At 35.9% G+C, this 20,478-nt stretch overlaps 1 protein-coding gene, 1 long non-coding RNA gene and 1 other non-coding gene across 3 annotated transcripts; 2 read left to right on the top strand and 1 right to left on the bottom strand.

The window, feature by feature from the left end:
- The first annotated feature begins 693 nt into the window (after positions 1–693).
- On the top strand, positions 694–6,106 carry tha1 (threonine aldolase 1). The gene is made up of 7 exons (XM_015003091.2): positions 694–1,053; positions 2,355–2,438; positions 2,501–2,589; positions 2,676–2,861; positions 4,062–4,199; positions 4,275–4,467; positions 5,644–6,106. Exons 1-7 carry the CDS (start codon positions 786–788, stop codon positions 5,940–5,942), a joined length of 1,257 nt encoding a protein of 418 aa, XP_014858577.2. The 5' UTR covers positions 694–785; the 3' UTR covers positions 5,943–6,106.
- A 782-nt stretch (positions 6,107–6,888) lies between these two features.
- Positions 6,889–6,970, bottom strand: trnal-uag (transfer RNA leucine (anticodon UAG)). The gene has a single exon. It is a non-coding gene; the product is annotated as a tRNA-Leu (tRNA).
- A 3,224-nt stretch (positions 6,971–10,194) lies between these two features.
- LOC148153701 (uncharacterized) lies at positions 10,195–13,656 on the top strand. The gene is made up of 2 exons (XR_015761530.1): positions 10,195–11,088; positions 11,185–13,656. It is a non-coding gene; the product is annotated as an uncharacterized LOC148153701 (long non-coding RNA).
- Positions 13,657–20,478: the final 6,822 nt, after the last annotated feature.

The raw sequence follows: 20,478 nt of genomic DNA, 5'->3' as shown, positions 1-20,478 counted from the left end.
ATGTAAAAATTTAATTTTACATAATACACCCCCTTAAAAATATTAATAATAATAACAATAGTAATTAGTTTGTGTTTTTTGATCCATTTCCTGTTTTGTGCATCTTTAATTTTATTACTTTTCAAATCAAGCCTTATAAACAGAATATTCATTGTTAATTTTTATTTAATACATATCAGTCTGGTTAATTCAATTTTCTTCATTTATCTGGCATCAGATAAATGAATTACAATGTTTATGACTATTTACAGACAATGATGGCTGAATATCACAATTTTGGTGTGAGACTCTGACTGTAATTCATAAACACTTCTTATAAAAACAGTTTTTGTTTCAATAAATACCTCTAATTTTTCTAATGAAGTTTTAAGTTTATGTCACCACATACCTAATTATCACCCGTGGTTTAAAGAATAAATATTTAATGTAGTGTAATCCAATCCTAATTTGTCTGTTTTATTTGTAATATTCAAGAGTTAAACCATGATCATAGACTAGTTTGTATTAACCTGTATAAGTTAGGTGAGTTTATTCTCTGGATAGTTTCATATTGATAGTTTTGATGAACCATCTACAAAAAATAAAGAATAAAACATGTTGTAGGTCAACATAGTTGGGATGTTGGCGCCCCCTCGAGGCCAACCCGGTTCAGTACATCAGGACGTGTAGATTGGTAATCTATTTGTCTCCCCTTACTCCGTCAGTCAATGATTATCGATTCAAACCACCGATTCAAAGTTCAACGTATAACCACCTGAAGAGAAGATGACTAAAGAAGGAGCATCATGTTTCTGAAAGCATTTTCCTGCAGAGTTTTGGCCTCTTTTCCTCGCAGGAAGCCGCTCTGTGCGCAATATGCGGCTCTTGGACATCCCAAGCGGAGCTACTATAACGCCGGGAAACCTGGGTGCCCCGGATCCGGTGAGGCGGCTCATGTCCGGGTGGTGGATCTCCGCAGCGACACGGTGACCAAACCGGGGCCGGCGATGCGCCAGGCCATGGCGCAGGCCGAGGTCGGAGACGATGTGATGGGGGAGGATCCGACAGTGAACGGTCAGAGTGTATACGAGGCTAAAGATGGGCCTAACGGGGAGAAAGTTGATAAAAACAAATAAACACAACTACTTTATTATTATTTTTTTTAATAGTTACTCGCAAAAGTATTATTCCAACTAAAGGATCCAGACGAAAACTACAAACTTTACTGTAGTTGCAGTGATTTTACATCATAGACCAACACATGGTAGCACTTAATTGAAAAGTTTTCTTTCCTTGCTTAAGAAACGCATCCCTACGGCATGATGGGTAAACGCCATCCTGTTTACCCTCCACACATAACGCTTTGAATGTAGGCATTTTGACTTCCTCCTCCTGTTTGCTGTGGCGAAGTGCTAACAGGACAGATTTGTACAGAGGACAACAAATAGATGCCAACACATTCCCCCACCCGAGTTGTGGATCTCTGTAGCTCCTCCAGAGTTACTGTGGGACTTTTTGCTACATTTGTCTTTACCATTTCCAGACGGCGCATTAAATAGAGTTTGATTAGGGCTGCATGATATTAGAAAAACCTGAAAGAAGTGATAATATTGGTAAATATGAACAACTTGTAATAGATAAACAGTTACTTAGCTCACAAGTGGTATCTTCTTTCTGCCTCAGGATCATTGCATGTAGTTTTAAAATAAATGCACCTCCTTGCTATTATTTTGTTTCTAAAGCTTTTCTTTTTGCTGCATTAGCAACAAACATTACCAAATATATTACGAGCATAGAGAGCCTGAATGCATTGCATTGATTTTCTGCAGTCCAAGTTTTTCTTTGCAATATTAATATTGTTGCATGTTCTATAACATAACTTTTCTTTAAACCTCTCTGATATTTAACCTCAATCTGTCTTGTTGTTGGTCTTCATTATGTTGTTTCTTCTATATTTATGTCAAACAGCTTTATTTTATTTGTGGCAATCAGAGTACAAGGGATCTGAATACAAACAAGCACCATATTTTTCATATGTATTTTCATGTATGTGCTACTTTGTGTTGGTCTATCACATAAAATCCCAATAAAATAAATAGAAGTTTGTAGCTTTGAAGTGACAAAATGTGAAAAATATGTAGGAGAATGAAAAAAAAAATCACTATATTTGTAAGTTTAGAGTAGTTTATTAAAGCGCTGAATAAGTGTTTTACTTAACTTTTTAAGAAACTGATTGTTCCTAACTGAGGAGCTATTGATTTACTGAGTTTATGAGTTGCACAAAGCGCTTTACATTAAGCTTATGGTTATTAAGCTTATAAAACACACAGATCTTTGCTTTTTTGACCCTAATAAAACTTTTCTGATTTCTGCAGAGTTGCAGAAACTTGCAGCAGAAATGTTTGGGATGGAGGCCTCCCTGTTCGTCCCCTCAGGAACCATGAGTAATCTCATCGCAGGTAAGCATTCATTTGCAGGACGGAGCAAAGACAAATGTGTAAACGTGTGTTTCTCTTTTCAGTGATGGTGCACTGCAGGGAGCGCGGCGACGAAATGATTGTGGGGGATCTCTCCCACATGCACATCTATGAGCAAGGAGGAAGCGCTCAGGTGAGACATTTGGAGGAAAGAGAAAACATTTCCTGTTGTGCGCCGCACTGTAAAGGGACACTCCGTCCTCCTATGTGTTGACACAGCTGGCCGGCGTCCACGCCACCACGGTGACCACTCGTCCTGATGGGACATTTGACTTGAAGCAGCTGGAGTCCAAGATTCGGCACGGTTACCCCGACCCCCATTACCCACGCACACGCCTCATATGTGTGGAGAACACACACAACATCCAGGGAGGACGAGTGCTGCCTCTGCCCTTCCTGCAGGAGGTGTGTGTCCTCTCAAAGGCTTCACTGGAGATTTTTAGAATTACGTGGATTTATTTTTTATTTATAAACTACTGCTGTAATTAGGACCAGACTTTAGAAAGGACACTTTTTGTAATGAATGAATGCTTTGCATTGCACTTTATATAAAACGTACAGACCTATTTTTATGAATATAAACAATATTCAAGTTTGAAATTACTTATAGATAATTGGAGTTGTAGCCAAATAATAACTTGAACTGGTTTAATTATATACTTAAAAAAACATAGTAGGCTACTTGTATGTTTTGAAACTTTTGTAAATTAATTATGCTGGCTTTATGTATGTATTACATAGAAATTAAAGCAGTTTTCAGATATTCAGATTGTTTTTATATGGTGAATTTTAAAATAAATAAAAATCTTTTTTTTTTTTTTTTTTTTTTTTTTAAAAAAACAAAAAAAACTCAATTTTAGTGGTACAATAAACCCTGCGATGGGTTATACGTTTCAACCCAATTTTGGGTCATTTTAACTTTAAGCAATGATCAATTTAACCCAACCTTTGGGTAGTGGTCATAACCCAATATGTTGGGTCAAACCACCCACCCAACCCAGTTGAGTTAAACCAGCCCAGCATTGGGTCGGTCCAAATTTGACCCAGCACTGAGTTACAAATTAGGTTGTTTTTAACCCACCATTTTTTAGTGTGTACCCACTCTAGCCATTCCCAGCCGGTCACCCAGCAACTTGAAAGCTGGTCAGCTGGTTTACAAGCGTATTTGATGTACAATGGCTGCTGGGGAAAAAAAGTGGGGTTTTTTGTTTGTTTGTTTACTTACCATTCAGGAACCACTTGCTGCATTCTTGTTGGTTGTGCAGACAGCTCTACTAATGCTTTTCAAAGACATGCAGTTGGACAATTGCACATCTGTTAAGTTGGGGGAGCATGGCCAGCAGCAGTTTATTTGGATTTAAAGTGACAAGAGGCCCTAAAGCAGCTCATTCTGAAAGCAGCTCAAAATAGGCAGAACTGAGCAAAGTCTCATTATTGTGCAAAAAATGTAATGAACATGCTTAATATAGCCCATAAACCTATGCAAACTTGTTCAAGGAAGTATGTCACTTTCAAGGTTTGTTCTTAAATTAACATAATTAATAATTAATGTATCTCAAACAAACTGGGATTTCATCAAGTCTAACATGTCTGTATCACTCTCAGGTTCGTGCTTTAGCAGATCGCTACGGGTTGTCAGTTCACATGGATGGAGCGAGGTTGATGAACGCTGCCGTGGCCCTCGGCGTGCCTCCGTCCTCCATACTGCAGCAAATGCACACAGTCAGTGTCTGCCTCTCCAAGGTGGGTTGTGATGAAACCACATAGATTTTCCCAGAGATGGAATTTTGTGACGTTCCCAGGCTTCATTTGTCTCAGGGTTTGGGCTCGCCGGTGGGCACCATGCTGGCCGGACCTCGGGACTTCATATCCAGAGCAGTGCGCTGCCGTAAAGCCGTAGGCGGGGGGATGCGACAGGCTGGCGTCCTTGCAGCAGCTGGAAAGCTGTCTTTGTTGGAGATGGTAGGACGGCTTGAGGATGATCACCACAATGCCAAAACCTTTGCTCTGGGTGAGTGGCTCACCATCCCATATTTAAGAAAAAGATCAATTAATCTGGGTGTTGTTGTTCATCACCAACTGAGGGAGGTGGCAGTGCTGTAGATTAAATATGACAGGAGGTATGAGTGGCGTGTACATGTAATGGATAAGAATGTCGCAATAACTCAATTAATCACATGATAAAAATGTCCATTTCCATTCTCTCTCTTTCTACCAAAAACTCAACAACTCTGGTGCTTAGGTCTCAACTAGCCCTTTTGTTTACCGAGACTTTATCATTCATTTTTATTTGTTTTGTTTTTAAATTTTGGATGTTTAAAATGTCTTCCAGTTCCAGTGTTAAATGTTAAATAGAATTAAAGTTTACTGACCTTTGAGAACGTGTTCTTGCGTTATTATACCATATCAATTATATTACTTGAAACGTTTGATTGACATTGTTAATTGCAATAACTTCTGGGAAAAATTATCGTCCAACAAAATTTATATAGACCAGGAAAAGATTTTGCTTTAGATTGTTTTGCTAAACATGTATGGATGTATTTCAGGATACTTTAGATAGGCATATTGTTGAATGCATAACAATAAATTAATCATACAGATATGATTTGGACAGAGTAGAAATTGTCACATGGAGTAAAAATTATTTTTAACCCTTTCATGCATAGTGGTCACTGCAGTGGACAGCTATCTAAAAGCCATTTTCTTGTGCTTCTTGTGGATTTTTATGTTATAAACGCACTCAGACCACTGAAGTGGAAACTAATGCATCATAAAATATACTATCAACTACTGGCCATCAGCTGCAAATACAAGAAATTCTTTTTCTTAAATCCAATATGGCCGACAGACAAAAAAGCATGCCGACCGATCCAGTCCCTCCTTCAACTGTAGACGACTCTTGCAGGTAAAAAAAATACTGTGATATCAGATAATCCCTAAAGAATAATACTACTGATGTATTTTTCAAATAACAACTTTGTATTTGGAGAAAATTACAATTGATCACCTAAAAAAATGTAAAAAAATTTTTACAAACATTTTTTCCCTACCTTTTTTTATGCCTTAAAAAAATAAATAAATTAACCCCTTTATGCTTTAAAGGGTTATTTTTTTCTATGACATGTCACATGTTTGAAATAAATAAATATTTCTCTTAATTTATTTGTGTTTTTCCTTCTACCAGCTCTGCTCGACTGCGAGCCCTCCCTGTTTGACGTGGACATGTCGGCTGTGGAGACAAACATCCTGCGTTTCAGAATAAAGGATCCTGCCTTGAGTCCCCAGGAGGTCTGTGCCCTCATGGGTCAGGTCGGGGAGGGGGAAGAGGCGGCTCTGGGGCAGGGAGTCCGGGTTCTCATGTTCCCTCATTATGAGAACTCCATCAGGGCGGTGTGGCATCTTGGAATATCCCCTGAAGACACCCAGCTGGCTATCAAGAAAATGCAGTTTGTGGCTGGTCAGCACTTGAACAGTAGAACCTGAGTGTCTGAATAATAACATTAATTATATAATATCAAAGGAGTAATCTTGACAAGGACTCATATGTGCTAAAAAAATATACAACTGGAAGATCTTTGGATGTTGAGATTTACTTTCTTTCAGTGCAACAGCTTTCTTATTTTTCAATAAATTTGATCTTCACCCTTTTCTCCTTTTGATTTTGAAACAATAAGTTACTCAAAGATTTTCAGTATGACTAATAAAACATTTATACATATGTATGTAAAAGATTGGTTAAAAAGGATTTGTTGGAATAATTTCCTTTAAAGTGAATCAGCTTAATAGAAATAAAATAGAAATTGGTTCATAATTCATTTCAGAGTTTGTTTTAAGGTTAAAATATATAAATAGTAGTATTAACAACTAACTTTGGTTTTATCTAACTAAAGTATATTCCTCCACTTTCTTTGTGAAGGTCAGATTTGTGGAGTGCTGTGGCTCTCTTCATCACCCCTTTAGAGGTTTTTGAAGACAATTGATTGAACTGGATTTTAGAGTAAAGCAATTGAATATATTCACTTTGCAGGTCATTTAAAAGAATAATAACTTGTATAATTTTAATTTTATTTTACAAGTTTTCCCTTGGAGTGATTGTGCAAGGCACTGGATGATTACAAAATAACATATTCAAACATAAACTATTCAGTATCTCTGAATGATTTGTGCCAAAGTTACGTAGCTATCTATGTAGTATACATGTTCACCTTCAAAACATACTTTACCTTCCCTTAACTCATGTGGCCACTAGATGGCTCTAGTGCTTGGTAGTATTAGTAGTATTAGTACAGTATGCTATAGTAAGCAAAAGCTAAAACACAGGATATGGTATATTATTCAGTAGCAGTACGCTATGTGATATTGTGAGATGTCACAAAAACCAACACATTGTTACTGTTTACGCTGCAGTGCGAATTTGTGACAAAACTTCTGGCAGCGGTGGGATTCGAACCCACGCCATCGAAATGACTGGAGCCTAAATCCAGCGCCTTAGACCACTCGGCCACGCTACCGTTCCCGCCACTTTAGCCGTCCTCCGATCTATAAAACCGTCAGCAAAAATTATTCCTTGTAGACTAAGGTTCTGCTAAGCTGACCTCCTGTTATAATGGTTAACAATCATAAAACGTTTTCAAAGCTCGTTTGAGATTTTTGTTTTCATTTGGTGGTCACTGCAACAAATAAAAGGTCTTATTTATGTAGTGAACCACCAAATGAAAAGAAGACCAGTTCAGCAACAGGTGAATAAAACCATAAGTAATAATTGTTGTACTCAGTACAGTTGTTTTGCTAACTGCTGATATTTTTCTGAACCAAAGCAGACCAGACTGACTAAAATGAACCAAAACAGTTTGGAAAAAGAGGGAACGTGTGCCTGTGAAGAAATAACAATATTTAACTGGAAGAAAAATGAAAGGCCATTTAGTTAGAACGTTTTGTTTTATGATCAAGTTGAAAAAACAGAAGAAAATATGATTTCAAAATTGCAACTGTGTGGACTACTTTAAAACAAGCAAGTATTTATGTAAAGAGAATAAAACTTAAACAATATGGATGAGTTGAAAAAATTTTGAATATATGAGTTAATGTAATGGAGAGAGAGAGACTGATGTTGCACCTTACATTTTAAATTAATTTGATGTATAACCTTGACATTTATGTTGTAGGGACAGGTTTACACAAGAATTTTGTGTATTCTGATCCCTTTTCACATGTGTACAGTCAGTAATGTAAGAGTTCATGGTGACATTAAATTGAATGAATGATCATTCAACTGTTTGTGGACTAATTGACTGACTAGAGTATTAGATGTACTGGGGATAATCTGAGTATGTACTCAGATTATCCCCAGCATCCAGTTAACTATTGGTATTTGGTTAGTTTCAAGACTATAGAGGACATAAATTCTTTGTTCAAATTTAACACATGGAGTTCTCACTGCTCTTTATAAGTCTAATAGGTTGCAACTAATAAAGTGCTTGAATTTGCTTTTTACTGAAAATCGTCTTTATAATTAATTTGCATCCTATTAACTCCCTAAATGTAGCTGCTGTTATTATATAAGTACGCCTTATGTAACAGCAGCCGATTCAAATAGCCGAAATTATCTGCTTTCCCAAAGAGGGAATTCTGTCAGGGATGACTGTAAACATTGCTGCAGCTATTCTGTACAATAAGTAACCGCAGTGAAGTTAGTTTCAAGTTGGATATTCGATATTCGAGCTCCGGGGAGTAAGCGGCGTTTAGCTCAAGGTTAATCCGATTTATGAACGCTAATGTCGGCCAGCGGTTCTCCACCGCTCCCGGCCCGAGCTCCGCGGAGTAACCGACGTTTAGCTGAAAGTTGATCCGATTTCGGGACGCTACTCTCGGCCAGCGGTTCTCTATCGCTCCCGGCCGCAGCGCCGGAAGGTTCACTTAGGGACTATCAACAAATTACTGAACCTAACATTCCTGTCAAAGAAATATAATGTTTTCTTCAATAGCTTCCAGGTCATTTGACCTAATGACTCAAAATCACTTTGAAATAATTATAATAGTCCCTATAGATGAGGCACAGACATTTGTTTTCCATTTTAAATCATTTTCCATTTTTTAGGAATTTTTTTCATCAAAATTGAGTGTTTTTCCTCAATAGCTTCCAGGTCATGTGACCTATTGATTCAAAATCACTTTGAAATTGTTCTACTAGTCTGTATAGACGAGGCACAGTGATTTGTTTTCCATTTTAAATAATTTTCAATTTTTTATTAATTTTTTTCATCAAAATTGAGTGTTTTTCTTCAATAGCTTCCAGGTCATGTGACCTATTGATTCAAAATCACTTTGAAATAATTATAATAGTCCTTATAGATGAGGCACAGACATTTGTTTTCCATTTTTAGCCATTTTCCATTTTTTAGGAATTTTTCTCATCAAAATTGAGTGTTTTTCTTCAATAGCTTCCAGGTCATGTGACCTAATGACTCAAAATCACTTTGAAATAATTATAATAGTCCCTATAGATGAGGCACAGATATTTGTTTTCCATTTTTAGCCATTTTCTTTTTTTTAGGAATTTTTTTCATCAAAATTGAGTGTTTTTCTTCAATAGCTTCCAGGTCATGTGACCTAATGACTCAAAATCACTTTGAAATAATTATAATAGTCCCTATAGATGAGGCACAGACATTTGTTTTCCATTTTAAATCATTTTCCATTTTTAGGAATTTTTTTCATCAAAATTGAGTGTTTTTCCTCAATAGCTTCCAGGTCATGTGACCTAATGACTCAAAATCACTTTGAAATAATTATAATAGTCCCTTTAATTGAGGCACAGACATTTGATTTCCATTTTAAATCATTTTCCATTTTTTAGGAATTTGTTTCATCAAAATTGAGTGTTTTTCTTCAATAGCTTCCAAGTCATGTGACCTATTGATTCAAAATCACTTTGAAATTGTTCTACTAGTCTGTATAGACGAGGCACAGTGATTTGTTTTCCATTTTAAATAATTTTCAATTTTTTAGGAATTTTTTTCATCAAAATTGAAGGTTTTTCCTCAATAGCTTCCAGGTCATGTGACCTAATGACTCAAAATCACTTTGAAATAATTATAATAGTCCCTATAGATGAGGCACAGACATTTGTTTTCCATTTTAAATCATTTTCCATTTTTTAGGAATTTTTTTCATCAAAATTGAGTGTTTTTCCTCAATAGCTTCCAGGTCATGTGACCTATTGATTCAAAATCACTTTGAAATAATTATAATAGTCCTTATAGATGAGGCACAGACATTTGTTTTCCATTTTTAGCCATTTTCCATTTTTTAGGAATTTCTTTCATCAAAATTGAGTGTTTTTCTTCAATAGCTTCCAGGTCATGTGACCTAATGACTCAAAATCACTTTGAAATAATTATAATAGTCCCTTTAATTGAGGCACAGACATTTGATTTCCATTTTAAATCATTTTCCATTTTTTAGGAATTTGTTTCATCAAAATTGAGTGTTTTTCTTCAATAGCTTCCAAGTCATGTGACCTATTGATTCAAAATCACTTTGAAATTGTTCTACTAGTCTGTATAGATGAGGCACAGACATTTGTTTTCCATTTTAAATCATTTTCAATTTTTTAGGATTTTTTTTTCATCAAAATTGAGTGTTTTTCCTCAATAGCTTCCAGGTCATGTGACCTAATGATTCAAAATCACTTTGAAATAATTATAATAGTCCTTATAGATGAGGCACAGACATTTGTTTTCCATTTTAAATCATTTTCCATTTTTTAGGAAGTTGTTTCATCAAAATTGAGTGTTTTTCCTCAATAGCTTCCAGGTCATGTGACCTAATGACTCAAAATCACTTTGAAATAATTATAATAGTCCCTATAGATGAGGCACAGACATTTGTTTTCCATTTTAAATCATTTTCCATTTTTTAGGAATTTTTTTAATCAAAATTGAGTGTTTTTCCTCAATAGCTTCCAGGTCATGTGACCTAATGACTCAAAATCACTTTGAAATAATTATAATAGTCCCTTTAATTGAGGCACAGACATTTGATTTCCATTTTAAATCATTTTCCATTTTTTAGGAATTTGTTTCATCAAAATTGAGTGTTTTTCTTCAATAGCTTCCAGGTCATGTGACCTAATGACTCAAAATCACTTTGAAATAATTATAATAGTCCCTTTAATTGAGGCACAGACATTTATATTCGATTTTAGTCCTCTTTATAATTTGTAGGTGTTTTTATATTAGCTTCTATGTCAATCAGTCAATCCAATTTTATTTGTACAGCACATTTCAGCAGCAAGGCATTTCAAAGTGCTTTAAATAATAAAAACATGAAAACACAGAGTCATGCAACATAGAATCAACAATCAAAACATTAAATTAAGTTAAGAGCTGTCATTAAATTCGTAATTGATTACGTTTCAAATACAGCTCTAAACAGGTGGGTTTTTAGTCGAGATTTAAAGTCTCTCAGTGTTTCAGCTGTTTTACAGTTTTCTGGAAGCTTGTTCCAAATTTGTGGTGCATAGAAACTGAATGCTGCTTCTCCTCGTTTGGTTCTGGTTCTGGATGCAGAGCATCCAGAACCAGTTTTAGTTCTGGAGCAAACCAGTTTAGTAGACTGGAGCAATGAGGTACGCTCATTTTTAATTCATTTTGACCCATTTTATTTTTTTTAGGCAATTTTATATTTAAAAAATATATTTCCTATTTTCTCTTCATCTCCATAGGCTGCCACCTTATCATGATGAAAGTGTTTGAGTGTCGAAGTGACTCTAGGAGTTATGCTGTCAGGGGCTTCATACCCCTTGTAGGGTCACCCAATGCTAGAGGTGATGAACCAGACAAAGAGCAGCCCAAGACCCTTTATGAAGAGCACAGTTAATGGATACAGTGTCCCCTCACCTGGACGCAGGTCACCAGGGCACCACCCTGGAGCCGGGCCTGGAGTTGGTTCTCCGTGGCAGCATCTGGTGCCAAAACACATGGAGTCTGGCCAGGCTCAGCCCACAGTGGGTTCACCTTCCCATGGGCTCACCACATGTGGGCCAAAAGGGCTGGGTGCAATGTGGGATGTTAGAAGGCCGAGGGAGGGGACCTTGGCCATCTGACCCTGGGCGATAGACTTTTCATGGGCATCACCTCTCTGGTGGGAGCCTGACCTGGTGTGTGAGGTTGAGAGGTTCTGACTAGAAATAGTCTCATCTCATCGCATGACCCGAGATGAGAGCCATGCGCTAATTAATGGAACATTTATAAACAATCTGATATGTAGTGAGAAAATGTAATGTTTCAGTTGTTGGCTGTGTTTCTATGACTTTGTATTTTTTGTTTTTATGGTGTAAAGCTTTTTGAAATGCCTTGTTGTTGAAATGTGATATATAAATAAAATTTGATTTAGATTTTTGGATTTGGGTGTTTTCTGTCCGAGGCCACGTTCTGCACAACCGGGGTTCTGAAGGGATCCATTTTGGTGGCCTTGGGATCACACCTCTGCTTTTGGCAGATGATGTGGCCCTACTGGCTTCATCAGGTCGTGATCTACAGCTTTACTGGAGCAGTATGCAGATGAGTGTGAAGCGGCCGGGAGGAGGATCAGTACCTCCAGATCCAAGGCCATGGTCTTGAGCTGGAAAAGGGTAGAGCGCCTTATTTGGGTCAGCGAAGATTGTCCTGACCCAAGTGGAGGAGTTTAAGCATCTTAGGATCTTGTTCACTGTTGGAGTTCATTCATTTCTGTCTCTGTTCACCACCCATGTCCGTTAACCAGTTTCAGGACCCGACCAGAACCACTCATTGTAAATGACCTTGAGAAATAATGAGATTTGGTTATATATAAAAACAAACTTTAATGCTAAAAGATGATCAAATTCCACAAGCCATACTTATCATCCAAATGGAACATCATGCTTCTTATGTTACATTCACCGTCCAGCGTTGGGCTAAGTGAGGCAAAGATTGTAGCAAGTTTAGCTTTTTATTCATCTCTGCAATCTGGTCCCTCCCTAAACGGTACTCTAATCAGTTTCAGTCTGTTTACATGTCAGCAGTCACATATAAACATGGTTATGTATGCTGCAGCGTGTTAAGAGGGTAAAAGAGATGGAGGAAAATACAGAATCCATAACATCAAGAATGAGGGCAAAATGGACAGGAGATCAATAGGAGGATTGGTGCAGTAAAGTGGGCGTTGTACCAGTCTGTCGTGGTGAAGAGAGCTGGATCGGAAAGCAAAGGTCTCGATTTGCCAGTCGATCTATGTCTCTACCTTCATCTATGGCATAGGCTTAAAGGTCTTGACTGAAACTAACGGCCAAAATTAGTTTTTTCCATAAGGTGTCTGGGCTCTCCCTTAGTGATAGGATGAGAAGCTCAGTCATCCAGGAGGGACTGAGAGTAGAGCTGCTGATTTTTCACTTCGAGAGGAGCCAGCTGAGGTGGGTCAGGCATCAGATTAGGATGCTTCCTTGACGCCTCCCTAGTGAGGTCTTTTGGGCACGTCCCACCAGGAGGAGGCCCACAGGAAAACCCAGGACACGCTGGAGGGACGATGTTTCTCCAGCGTGGACGAGCGTTCCAGCTCCTCCAGGGATTCCCCTGGAGGAGCTGGAACAAGTGGCTGGGGAGACGGAAGTCTGGGCCTCTGCTGACCCCGCAACCTGACTGCAGACAAGGGGAAGATGATTGATTGATTTTTCTTCAATAGCTTATGGGTCATAAGACCCATAAGTTAATTGGGTCTTATTAACTCAAAATCAATGTGAAATTATTCTACTAGACAGGATAGGTGGTGCAAACTCATTTTTATTCCATTTAGCCCTTTTTATTCCTTTTCAGTCGGTCACATGAAATTTAAGATATTAAACACCAATCATATTTTTTAATTTGTAAATTTAAATGATGTAAAAAATAGATAAAGATCTAAAATGGGGAAAAATGAGGGTGCCTAATCTCTAATGATTAGTACAACAATTTCAAAGTAGTTTTGAATCAATAGAACACATGTCTTGGAAGCTATTGCAAAAACATACTAAATTTTGACAAATGAAATTGCTAAAACATAAAAAAAATGTTAAAATAGGAAACAAATGACTGTGCCTCATCTATACAGGATAAAAGAACAATTTCACACTGGTTCTGGGTCAATAGGTCACAATACCTGGAAGCTATTGAATTAAAATACTAAATATTGACAAAACAAATTGCTAAAAAAAAAAAAAAAGTTAAAATGGAAAATAAATGTCTGTGCCTCATCTATAGGTACTATTATAATTATTTCAAAGTGATTTTGAATCAATAGGTCACATGACCTGGAAGCTATTGAAGAAAAACACTCAATTTTGATGAAAAAAATTCCTAAAAAATGGAAAATGATTTAAAATGGAAATCAAATGTCTGTGCCTCAATTAAAGGGACTATTATAATTATTTCAAAGTGATTTTGAGTCATTAGGTCACATGACCTGGAAGCTATTGAAGAAAAACACTCAATTTTGATTAAAAAAATTCCTAAAAAATGGAAAATGGCTAAAAATGGAAAACAAATGTCTGTGCCTCATCTATAGGGACTATTATAATTATTTCAAAGTGATTTTGAGTCATTAGGTCACATGACCTGGAAGCTATTGAGGAAAAACACTCAATTTTGATGAAAAAAATTCCTAAAAAATTGAAAATTATTTAAAATGGAAAACAAATCACTGTGCCTCGTCTATACAGACTAGTAGAACAATTTCAAAGTGATTTTGAATCAATAGGTCACATGACCTGGAAGCTATTGAAGAAAAACACTCAATTTTGATGAAAAGAATTCCTAAAAAATGGAAAATGATTTAAAATGGAAATCAAATGTCTGTGCCTCAATTAAAGGGACTATTATAATTATTTCAAAGTGATTTTGAGTCATTAGGTCACATGACCTGGAAGCTATTAAGGAAAAACACTCAATTTTGATGAAAAAAATTCCTAAAAAATGGAAAATGATTTAAAATGGAAAACAAATGTCTGTGCCTCATCTATAGGGACTATTATAATTATTTCAAAGTGATTTTGAGTCATTAGGTCACATGACCTGGAAGCTATTAAGGAAAAACACTCAATTTTGATGAAAAAAATTCCTAAAAAATGGAAAATGATTTAAAATGGAAAACAAATCACTGTGCCTCATCTATACAGACTAGTAGAACAATTTCAAAGTGATTTTGAATCAATAGGTCACATGACCTGGAAGCTATTGAGGAAAAACACTCAATTTTGATGAAAAAAATTCCTAAAAAATGGAAAATGATTTAAAATGGAAATCAAATGTCTGTGCCTCATCTATAGGGACTATTATAATTATTTCAAAGTGATTTTGAGTCATTAGGTCACATGACCTGGAAGCTATTGAGGAAAAACACTCAATTTTGATGAAAAAAATTCCTAAAAAATGGAAAATGATTTAAAATGGAAAACAAATCACTGTGCCTCATCTATACAGACTAGTAGAACAATTTCAAAGTGATTTTGAATCAATAGGTCACATGACTTGGAAGCTATTGAAGAAAAACACTCAATTTTGATGAAAAAAATTCCTAAAAAATGGAAAATGGCTCAAAATGGAAAACAAATGTCTGTGCCTCATTTATAAGGACTATTATAATTATTTCAAAGTGATTTTGAATCAATAGGTCACATGACCTGGAAGCTATTGAAGAAAAACACTCAATTTTGATGAAAAGAATTCCTAAAAAATGGAAAATGATTTAAAATGGAAATCAAATGTCTGTGCCTCAATTAAAGGGACTATTATAATTATTTCAAAGTGATTTTGAGTCATTAGGTCACATGACCTGGAAGCTATTAAGGAAAAACACTCAATTTTGATGAAAAAAATTCCTAAAAAATGGAAAATGATTTAAAATGGAAAACAAATGTCTGTGCCTCATCTATAGGGACTATTATAATTATTTCAAAGTGATTTTGAGTCATTAGGTCACATGACCTGGAAGCTATTAAGGAAAAACACTCAATTTTGATGAAAAAAATTCCTAAAAAATGGAAAATGATTTAAAATGGAAAACAAATCACTGTGCCTCATCTATACAGACTAGTAGAACAATTTCAAAGTGATTTTGAATCAATAGGTCACATGACCTGGAAGCTATTGAGGAAAAACACTCAATTTTGATGAAAAAAATTCCTAAAAAATGGAAAATGATTTAAAATGGAAATCAAATGTCTGTGCCTCATCTATAGGGACTATTATAATTATTTCAAAGTGATTTTGAGTCATTAGGTCACATGACCTGGAAGCTATTGAGGAAAAACACTCAATTTTGATGAAAAAAATTCCTAAAAAATGGAAAATGATTTAAAATGGAAAACAAATCACTGTGCCTCATCTATACAGACTAGTAGAACAATTTCAAAGTGATTTTGAATCAATAGGTCACATGACTTGGAAGCTATTGAAGAAAAACACTCAATTTTGATGAAAAAAATTCCTAAAAAATGGAAAATGGCTCAAAATGGAAAACAAATGTCTGTGCCTCATTTATAAGGACTATTATAATTATTTCAAAGTGATTTTGAATCGATAGGTCACATGACCTGGAAGCTATTGAATAAAACCCCTCAATTTTGATGAAAAAAAATTCCAAAAAAATGGAAAATGGCTCAAAATGGAAAACAAATGTCTGTGCCTCATTTATACAGACTAGTAGAACAATTTCAAAGTGATTTTGAATCAATAGGTCACATGACCTGGAAGCTATTGAGGAAAACATTATATTTCTTTGACAGGAATGTTAGGTTCGGGGACGGCAACACGGATTGGGAGCAAAGGCGGAAAAGGCACGACCAGACTGTGAATGGTTGGAAGGATGTCAGAGGGAAATGTGTCAGGTAGTGATTTTGCGGAAATGGAAGAGGGTGCTGATGATGTGGAAAATGAAGGACCTTGGCATATTCAAAAAGCTAAGCATAAACGGAAAAAATCAAGACAACAAATAGAATCATCTGTTTCTGAGGCTGAAGGAGAAACTGTTAAGATGTCAGAATTTAAAATAGTTCTGAAGTTTGTCAAAGAGGGTGTGTCCTTTGGGAAGTGGAATCCAATAAAGCTGACAAAAGAAATCAATTCACTGGTTGGAAAGGTGAAATTTGTTAAAATATTAAGAGATGGATCGTTATTGATTATCTGTAATGATATTAAACAAAAAGAAAGGGCGCTGAATATAAAAAGAATCCTTGGTGAGAATGTGAGAGGAAGACTTTTGGATGACAAGAAGTATGTATGCGGAGTCATTTCGGGGATTCCACCTGATGTGCCAATTGATGAGATCAAGTCTAATGTTTCAGGAGGGAAAGTGGTGGAAGCCAAACGATTGAAAAGAAATAAAAATGGAGAGAGGAGTGATAGTTTTTCTATCATGTTAAAATTTGAAGAGAACAGTCTGCCAGATAAAGTGTTTGTGGGATATATGAGCTATGATGTCCGACCATTTATTCCTCCGCCGCTGCGGTGCTTTAAATGCCAGAAATTTGGACATGTCGCGGCAGTGTGTAAGGGGAAACAGAAATGTGGGAGATGTGCTGGGGATCATGAGTATGGGAAATGTGAGGAAGGGGCTCCGCTGAAATGTTGTAATTGTGGAGGTGGGCATAGTTCAGGATTTAGGGGATGCATAGTTAGTAAAAGAGCTGAGGAAGTTCAGAAAATCAAAGTCACTACTGGCATTACTTATGCGGAAGCAACGAAAAAAGTTCCTGTTCAACCAATATTATACCCAAAGAAAGTGTCTGGAGGAGGAAAAGAAGGATCTAATTGTTCAGAATGCTCTAAGATTAAAGGTGACACTTTACTCATGACAAAGGAGGATTTTGTATTGTTCATGGTAGAAGTTGTTAACTGCACTGCTCAAACACAAAGGAAAACGGAAAAAATTCAAATAATAGTGAAGGCAGCCCAAAAGTATCTTGATTGTAAAAATGTTAATTGGGAATCAATAAAGGAAAAATTAAATGAGACGCAATCTTCTCAACCTCAATCATGCAGTGGTGGCCCCTCTTCGTTATGTTAATTATTTTCCAGTGGAATGCAAGAAGTCTTATTAGTAATGGTCTAGAGTTTAAGAAATATATTTCAGATTTGACAGTTAAACCTCACCTGATTTGCATTCAAGAAACCTGGCTTAAGCCTCATCTGGATTTCAAAATCTCTGGGTATACATCAATTAGGAATGATAGAAAAGAAAGACAAGGAGGGGGAGTAGCAACTTTTTTACTAGACAGTATAAGATATAAAGTGGAATCAATAGGGAAAAATTATGAATCAATAGTTATTAAGATTTGGATAGAAAATGACCAAATGTCGGTGATAAATTTTTATAATGCTAACAAGAAGTTGTCCATTCAGAATCTCAATGAAGTAAATGATCAAAATGTAGGTAAGACTGTATGGTGTGGTGATTTCAATTCTCATAATATTTTATGGGGGAGTCTTAATACAGATGCAAATGGATTGACTGTTGAAGAATTTCTTGAGTTACATTCTCTGGTTTGCCTTAATGATGGCAGCACTACTAGATATGATTGCTGTAGGAATTTAAAGAGTGTTTTAGATCTAACATTGGTTTCAAATACATTAGCTGGAATTACTTCTTGGGAGGTGATGAGTGATTCTCCAATGGGCAGTGATCATTTTCCTATTCTAGTTTCAGTTGGTTCTGAAGTGATAAAAGAAGAGGAAGGACAGATTCCAAGATGGAAGTTAAGTAACGCTAATTGGGAGTTATTTAAAAATTTAGTTGATAGTCAATTTAATAAACTGGATGAGAATTTGTTTTGTGATGTGGAGATGTGTTATTCAAAGATTAAGTCTGTTATTATTAATGCAGCTGAAAGTTCAATTCCTAAATCAAAGGGAAGAGGAAATAAAAAGTCTACTCCATGGTGGAATGAGCAATGTAGTATTGCTATAAGGGGAAGAAATAAAGCTTTTAAATTGGTAAGAAGATGTCATACCTTTGAGGCATTAATTCAATATAAGAAAGCACAAGCTATAGTTAGGAAGACTATTAGAGAAGCTAAGAAGGCTTGTTGGAGGCAGTACTGTAATTCCATTGGAAGAGAGACCAAACTGTCAGAGGTATGGAGAGTTATTAAGAAAATGAATGGTGTTAAAAAGAGGTTTTCCTTACCTGTTTTAGAATTAAATGGGAAAATGGCGGTTAGTAATAAAGAAAAAGCTGACTTATTAGCAGTAACGTTAATTAAGGTGAATAGTTCAGAAAATTTATCTGAAGAAATGAAAAGTAATAAATTAGATTTATTGGATGGAAATCCAGGAGTTACTACTAGGAGAGAAGTCTCAAACCAGGATTTAGATATGCCTTTTTCTATGTATGAGTTAGAAAAAGCTATTAATAATGTTAAGCAATCAACTCCGGGGAAGGATGGAGTGTGTTATGTAATGCTCAAACATTTTAAATATTCATCTCTTACTGTTATATTAAAATTGTTTAATCTGATTTGGATGACTGGGAGAATTCCGGCAGAATGGAAACAGTCAGTTATAATTCCCATCTTAAAACCTGGTAAAAATGCAAAAGACCCATCAAATTATAGACCTATAGCTCTTACATCTCAATTAGGGAAAATAATGGAGAGGATTGTTACAGATAGGCTTTATTATTTTATTGAGAGTAAAAATAAATTTTGTCCATTCCAGAGTGGTTTTCGTAAAGGGAGAAATACGATGGATGCAGTTCTGTGTCTAGAGTCAGAAGTAAGAAAAGCTCAAGCGAATAGAGAGTTAGTGATAGCTGTGTTCTTTGACATTGAGAAGGCATATGATATGTTATGGAAAGAAGGATTATTGATTAAATTAGGGAAAATTGGTATAGGAGGTAAGATTTATAATTGGATTTTGGATTTTTTGTTTGGTAGAGAAATAGAAGTTCGGGTAGGAGCGAATTTCTCTTCTAGATATGCTGTTGAGAATGGTACTCCACAAGGTAGTGTGTGTAGCCCAATTCTCTTTAATATTATGATTAATGACATTTTTGATGAGATAGATAGTAGTATAGGTAAATCTTTATTTGCAGATGATGGTGCTCTATGGATTCGGGGACATAATCTGGTTTATTTACAGAAAAAGATGCAGGCTGCCATTTTGAAAGTGGAAGGTTGGGCTAATAAATGGGGTTTTAGGATGTCAATTGCAAAGACTCAAGTAATTTGCTTTTATAGAAGACATAAGGAAGTTACGTTGAATCTTTATAAACATAAACTTGAACAAGTGAAAACAGTGAAGTTTTTAGGTGTCATCTTTGATGAAAGCTTAACTTGGAAACATCAAATAGAATCAGTTCAAAATAAATGTAAAAAAGTGAATAATTTGTTAAGATGTCTCTCAGGACAGGAATGGGGAGCTTCAAGAAGTGCACTGTTGGGAGTTTATCAGGCGCTCATGAGATCTATTATGGATTATGGGAGTATAGCATATATGGCAGCTGCTGACAGTCATTTGAGAAAACTTGATAGTGAGCAAACACAAGCATTGAGGATTTGTTGTGGAGCTTTCAGAACATCGTCTTTAGCTGCTTTACAAGTAGAAACTGGTGAGCTTCCTTTAAGATTAAGAAGGTTGAAATTAATGTACATGTACTGGGTGAACCTACAAGGACATAAGGGTGATCATCCAACTAAGATGGTGCTGAAGGAATGTTGGGAACATCATAAATTAAATTGTAATAGTTTTGGATGGATTGGGGAAATAAAGGCAAAACAGCTTGGTTTAACTATGCTCCAGTATAGTGCTACAGTTCCTCAATCTGAAATTCCTCCATGGTTATTTTTAACTCCAGAAGTTGATCTTCAATTAAATGAAATTCTTAAAAAGGGAAAGACTCCAGAATGGGTTGTAGTTAATAGATATTTTGAAAGATATAAAGACAACATAATTATATATACAGATGGATCTAAAGATCCAAATAGTGGTAGAACTGGAGCAGCAGTGAATATCCCACACCATAAAGTCTT

The sequence above is a fragment of the Poecilia mexicana genome, unplaced genomic scaffold (assembly GCF_051168715.1).
Source record: "Poecilia mexicana isolate PSO_F unplaced genomic scaffold, ASM5116871v1 scaffold_19, whole genome shotgun sequence".
Taxonomy (NCBI): Eukaryota; Metazoa; Chordata; class Actinopteri; order Cyprinodontiformes; family Poeciliidae; genus Poecilia; species Poecilia mexicana.
This window is presented reverse-complemented; position numbering and strand designations above follow the sequence as displayed.